The following is a 6654-nucleotide window of genomic DNA, read 5'->3' on the forward strand; positions in this document are numbered from 1 at the left end:
CTTTCCCGGAAATTAAAGTCTCGTATTAACCCAAATTAAAGAGAGCCAAAGCCGAGATGAGGATTTGTATGGAAATAGACCTTATTCATAAATGGCGGTCACATTTATATATAATTCTTTTGTCCACGTGCAAATTAGCCTAACAAGCCTCATTTTAGAGCAAGAAATCTTTTCAATTCACTGTATTGTATCGAGGCTTGGTAGGCTAATCTGCACTTCGACAAAAGAATCATAATTTGACCGCCATTTATGAATAAGGTCTATTATGTACAATATTTTAGGTTAAATGCAGAAAAAAGACCATAAAAAAGGATTAACGTATACTTATGTAGGACGCCTTGACTGGATATAACGTTAAAGATGTATATAGAGACATGTCGGTCTGCAACATCTTGAAATGTTTAAACTAGCTATCCCATTTCGTGGGGCGGTTGTCCCTAGCACAGGGATAAATAATATGGGAAAGTTGGTTGAATCTCATACCACGATGTAGATTTTCTATACGCCATGAATTGCAATAAGTTAATCCCTTTTGTAATTACGTAATATTGGCTAATAATTAACAATTATTCTTTTCAGTCTCGGTGAATAGCGGCAGAATATTTAGTTGCCACTTCGCGGCTCGGTAAATATTCTGCCACTATTGACCGAGATTGAAAAGAATAATTGTTTTACTATATACTCACAAAGTGATCTCAACAACAATTGCAGAAGAAAACCATTCAAAGCCGATTTAATTGACATCTCAATTCACTCGTGGAAAACGGGCACAAAGCATGCGCGAAAGTGTTTACAGAAGCTTCAAACACGGCAAATCTAAATAACCATCGTTAAAATCCTCGTCACAAACAGCAAAATGGTCATTTAACACCGTTTAAATCAGCAACCTACTCCGAGATAGCGAACCAACCAGATTGCTTGAAACACCAAGATCACTGAGTGAGTTTATACTAATCGGTTATACAGTCTGGAACTAATAACCAGAAATAGTCTGAATCCTTAGTAATGATCATGAATTTGAAGATATCACCAAGACAGTCGAATCAAGTAAGCAACAGATAATAAAAGAGCTCCATTTTATTGACGTTAAAGGAAACGGAGATAAGACAAATATATTGCATTGACGAGAACTTGAGGAGAAAACTCACATTCATTGTTTCACACCATAGACTATCATCGAAAAAAACTCTTTGATTTGTCAAATAAACGATGACATCGTACAATACTGCAAGAGCCTCAAAATGATGAAGTATACATCATCGCCACATAGAATCATTTCTCTTCATTTGGAACACAATTACGTTATATCTCGTGGTTCTATTTTTTTCCAAATCACTTTATCCCCTTATCCACGGCCAGTATTTGTTATACATCAACTGAGTACATGTACATCCTTGTGCTACAAAACCATCGGAAAATTATTAATAAAATACTGCCAACTATACATCACGAAAGATCCATGATGGAGGTGAAGCCATGAAACAGACATTCCAATAGGCGTGCTTAATCCTCGCTCATGGACTGTGTTCGAGATCCACCGGATGACCCAGACATTGAGCGTGTGCGCAATGTTGGAACTAAAACACAACAGTACGCAATTAACGACAGCAGATTCACTTGCAAGTCTAGATGTAAAAAGGACTGCAGGAAGCTTTTGCTTTACTTACCAAGCCCAAGTCCTTGAATAAACAAAATCAAACCCTCTGCCACCTTCTCAGGCTGTGGAAAGACGAAAATAATTATTCTGAGTAATACCACAGTATTCCAAACATAAGCCTTTCCCTCCCGTTACCCAAAAGCATGTCTAGTTAGGGCCGATTTACACGGTACGATTTTTGTCGCATGCGATAAGCTCACGACAGGCCTACGACATGACTTACGATTGTCGCAGCGTTTTAAAACATGTTTTAAAATGCTACGGCACTTTTTCTGACGTACACAACAATCGTAAATTATGTCGTGGGCCTGTCGTAAGCCGTTGTCGCATGCGACAAAAATCGTTCCTTGTAAATAGGCCCTTAGGAAGAATGTACAAAACGTTAATTGAAACACATTTTGCAGTCATATGGTGACTAAAGTACTTAAACTATAAGAAATATGATAACTAGAGATAACAATTTGGAGTTTGCTACAAATATAACCCATACTGTCATTAACAAATTGTTCGTTTCCCTACCAATGTTAAATTGATATTTACATCGGATGCTCTTCTATCTGAGATTATAAAATCATGTTTTGGTGGAATCGGGGTTGACCAGCGTTAAATACCATGGAAACCTACAGGTTTTGATACCTCTTAACCAGCCTGCCTGCGCCTGTCTGACCACCAGGTATTACACAACATCACATCTTCATCACGTTTTTTCGATTTCTATCCGATTTTCTCGCCTTTTTCGCTCATATTTCGTACTTCCAAACTTCTGAAGTTGAAGGAATTTAATCAAACAATCATTCCATTCGCGCTTGTTGGATATGAGACTGGCCATAGCCAACTCGGCGCTACGCGCCTCGTTGGCTATGTACCATCTCATATCCAACGCGCGGTCCTGGAATAATTGTTGAATATACTTAATTGAATGCTCCTGTCAGGACAAATGAAACACATCATAGAACTATACTCAAAAAGAATAAGAATCCTAACGGGCAGGTGGCCGATCAGTTGGCTATCTACAAAATCAGCCAAGAAATTGAACCGGACATCACCAAGAACCAATCACTTCAACCATGTTGGATCAAATTCATAGGTAAACTCTAATCTTTGCCTCCAATCGGTTTCGCACTTGTAGAATTCTGAAACAGCAAACAAGAACATTTCTCCCTTTGAAGTGCAAAAACAACTCGCACAAAGTCTGGTGGTGACCATGCGTGACTCCAACGATCCTGTGTTCAACAGCTGAACTATGAGAGGCTACAGCAAGTGCGACTAACAATGGCTGGATTTGTCTTAAGGCGCTACGTTGAGAAGAGAAGAAGGATCTGTATTAACCTGAAAGCTTCCTATCTTGCAGTGCCAGAGGTTACACCTTCAGTCTAACCTACAAAGCTCTTCGCTCAATTTACTGAAAAAAATACCCAGTGTTGCAATGCCACACACCATCAATGACAACCAAGATTCCCTCATTCACTCCAAACATTACTTCATATAAATGCAGAACTAAGGTACGTTTTCACCTTTTTTTAGGCTCCCTAAGAAGATAGGGAACATTCTAATTAAATTATCATTATCATTATCATCATCATCAAACAGAAACATAAGGCCATCAACTGTTAACAGAAGGACTATGCTCAACAGCTCCATCAATGCTTATCCGTTAATTCGTTTTCCTTCTACAATAGGACCTTCCCAACCACAGTTCTATGAGCTGTTCCAAACCACCCTGTACATGTAGCTTTCTGGGACGTAAAAGAACCCCCACACGTTTCTTAAAGAGTAGCCCAAGGGCACGTTTTTCTCTTACTTAGTCGTAGAACTAGAATCTATAGGGATTGCTACATCAATAATCATGCACTCCTTATTTGCCTTTTTCACAAGGTCATCATTTTATCTCTTTGAATGCTTTAAGACCCAGTATTCACAATTAGTACGTTTCACGCGCCTCTGTTATTGTTCATGGGAGCGAAGCATCCATTGTTTTCCAGTTGTTGCGCTTCTCGTGAAAACATCTGATCTGATTGTCTGATTCAGAAGATCACTGCTTACGGGTCGATTGTTCAAGCCGACCAAGGAATAGTTAACAACTATTCACCGAAGTGGAGGTGGCTAGCGGTGGATATCTAACGCTTGCCACCGACACTGACTCGGAGGTGAATAGTTGTTTTAGTATATAATAAAACAGTGAGATAATATACAGTACAAAAAATTAATTTGGATGTTTTCTTCACTTGTCACGGATGCAAATCGGGACGCCATTTTTTCCCGAGTTGCTCGGAGGTAAATAGCACAGGATATTCGGAGTTTGACGAGCCAATCAGCCCCCGCGTTCAACGCTATCCACTGTTTTAGCATATACTAAAAGTAGTTATTTATTGTAGAAGTTAGTGTGGCCACCGAAAAAATTCATGTTTTGCCTTCGTTGAAGCTGGCTTTCCAGTTCTTGTTTGCTAATATTAATCGACACTTTCGCCGATAAAATCCCTAGGAACAAATGAAGTGTGACTGCAAAGGTCAATGTTCAAGGAGGAGAGGAATTAAGAAGTGGGTGCAAGTGCCGCGAAGGGAATCGGAAAGGTCATGCCCTTTGTGAGTGCGCCAAAGCCAAATGCAAGAACAAGGTATGATATACCCAATATTCTAGGCCTCTTGTTGTTTCATTCATTCTTTTCGCTGTGTATTATTTTACCTTCAGTCAAGCCCTGAAGAAGCTCCCAATGTTGGAATGCAAACCGAAGCGTCGCTGTACCTGATAGTCACTTGCAATTCGAACAAGAACTACAACATACCGAGAACGAAATAGCCACCCTTAACAATGAAACTAAGGACAAGGTCCTCCTCAAAATGCTCAGTATGGGAAGGGGAAGTATTGACTTCGCTAAGAATTTGGCCACTGAGAACCTCCCGGATCCAGAATAACCTGACGAGGATTTCCCCAGTGGTGCAGGTGTCGGGTGTGCACGCCTATGTCGGATGAACGGGAAAATGTTTGCTGCAAGAGGGTGACCTGCATCACCACCTATTCAGCGTTTTCACATCAAAGCTCGATGTGACATTAGCTCTGATGACTTCAACTTTACCTTGGAGAGCTTCCGAAAAGCTGGTTATCGCCAGTTTGCGATATGGTAAACTTGGGAGGGGCAACAGAAGATTACTTCCTTTGCTCACTCTTGCTCACTGCCTTCCCCATTCGCTCTGCATGTTGTAATCCATACCTCTCTGTCATGTCTGCCTTTACATACATGTACTGTCTGTGCCATCTTACTACAACCACTTACGAACTTTACTAGAGTCATCCTGCATTGTTTCTCAAGTTCCACTATCCTTCAGTTGGTGCAAGGTGCTTGTTCCTGTGAAGCTACGAAACAGACTTTCCGTTTCTCCGCTTAAACACCCCCACTTCAGCCATCGCCAACTCACCCGGCCTGTAAACTCTTCTCATGTTGCCCATGCCTCTTGCTATATGTAACGTCTCTCTGTTTTGTGATCGGTCTTCAACTCCTTTGCAGATACCCTTCTTTCTTTCAAACACGGTTTGTTAGCATGACTTCATCGGCGTGTTCCTTGTATCTCCTAGTCTCCTTTTACCCTGGGCACAAAGAGCCTGTCTATATCCATATAAACTCAGGTGAACGTCACCATTCGGCAGCTCCCATTTTTATTCCGTCCGACTCTTGCAGCTCCTTCTGGTTCCAATTTACTATGCCTGTGGCATATCTGTCACGTGATCTACCGACCGCACACCGATAGCCGTGATAGTATTATTGTCTTCTCTTAAAAGCAATAAGAGCATGCTTACTCAAACTGAACTGCATCCCCATGTGATCAATGATGATCCCTCCTTTGTTCACCAGCAATTCAACATTGCCACCATCATCATCATGTTCATCACCAGAACATTGTTACTAATACTTATTGTAGGTTAAAGTCAATAGGATGACAACATGAAAGCATTGTCCTTATTTTTTCCCTTTCACCTATATAAATTAGCCCTACCTTTTCCTCCAGAACACTTGCCCCGCAGTCAGGAGTGAGGAGACTCTTGATCTTCACATCAGTTTTCTTCAGTACATCACCATAATAAAACTTGTCCTCCTAAAACGAGCAATTTACGAATGACTTTGTTCTAACAGATTACCTCTGAATTTGAGTAAAACAAAATACCTAGTTTTCCAACCGAGACAAAAAGTTAATTCTAACTTACACCCTCCTCTAAAAATTGCCCACCAATATCTTGAGCAGTCGTACAACATTAAAAAACTTGAGCCCATAATATGGTCACGTGATACTGGTCAGCAGATACCTTGTTTTTACAGGTGTCAATTGACCATAACATGGATGTCCTATATCAAAGATGTACGCTGTAAACTAGCTGGAGTAAGGCCACCTTGACGAGCCCTAAACTGGAGCCAGGGATATGGTCATGTGATACTGGTCACATTAGCATACATGAATGGGTGGAGGTACGTACGGTCGTACGGTGACCAAAAGAAAATTTTCTTGCACAGATGGGTTACCGTATTTTCTTACCCACGGTGCTCTACGCACGAGCGCGGAGCTCCGCTAAGTCATTTAGATAAATTGCAAATGAACTCGCAAATCTACTCAACCTATTCTCAAGAACAACTATGACATGGCACAGTTGACAGTCTTTCTTTATATTCTGATCTAAATGCGAAATTATTACTAAGTTTGTTTAAAGACTGTTGTAGGATAGATCTCCTTTGCCAAATATAAAATAGCTCCTCTCGAACACAAATTCATTCATCTTCCAAAAGCAACTCAAGCAAATACCACGGAATAATCCAAGCGTAACTATCAGTTTTGATCGTAATGTCACCAAACAGCAGATTCCTACTACCTGTGGTGCCAAATCGTTTCAAATTTTTCAAAAAAAAGAACATGGAAAGCATTTTACGAGAAGGAAGTAAAACCCAGGGTCAGTAACTGTGCAACTTGCTTAATAAAGACAAAAGGGCCAACAGAAAAGGAAGGTTTATTGA

The 6654-nt window shown here is 40.5% G+C and overlaps 1 protein-coding gene across 1 annotated transcript in view; it reads right to left on the reverse strand.

The window, feature by feature from the left end:
• Positions 1-1059: 1059 nt before the first annotated feature.
• The window catches only part of LOC138007045 (protein NDRG1-like), a 31437-nt gene continuing 25842 nt past the window's right edge, over positions 1060-6654 (reverse strand). Inside the window, exons 13-15 of the mRNA XM_068853719.1 lie at positions 5648-5746; positions 1668-1719; positions 1060-1577 (exon numbers count right to left, since the gene is read on the reverse strand). Coding sequence (XP_068709820.1) covers positions 1504-1577; positions 1668-1719; positions 5648-5746 — 225 coding nt within the window. The 3' untranslated portion in view covers positions 1060-1503. The remainder of the gene's footprint in view (positions 1578-1667; positions 1720-5647; positions 5747-6654) is intronic.

This window comes from Montipora foliosa, chromosome 6 (assembly GCF_036669935.1).
Source record: "Montipora foliosa isolate CH-2021 chromosome 6, ASM3666993v2, whole genome shotgun sequence".
Taxonomy (NCBI): domain Eukaryota; kingdom Metazoa; phylum Cnidaria; class Anthozoa; order Scleractinia; family Acroporidae; genus Montipora; species Montipora foliosa.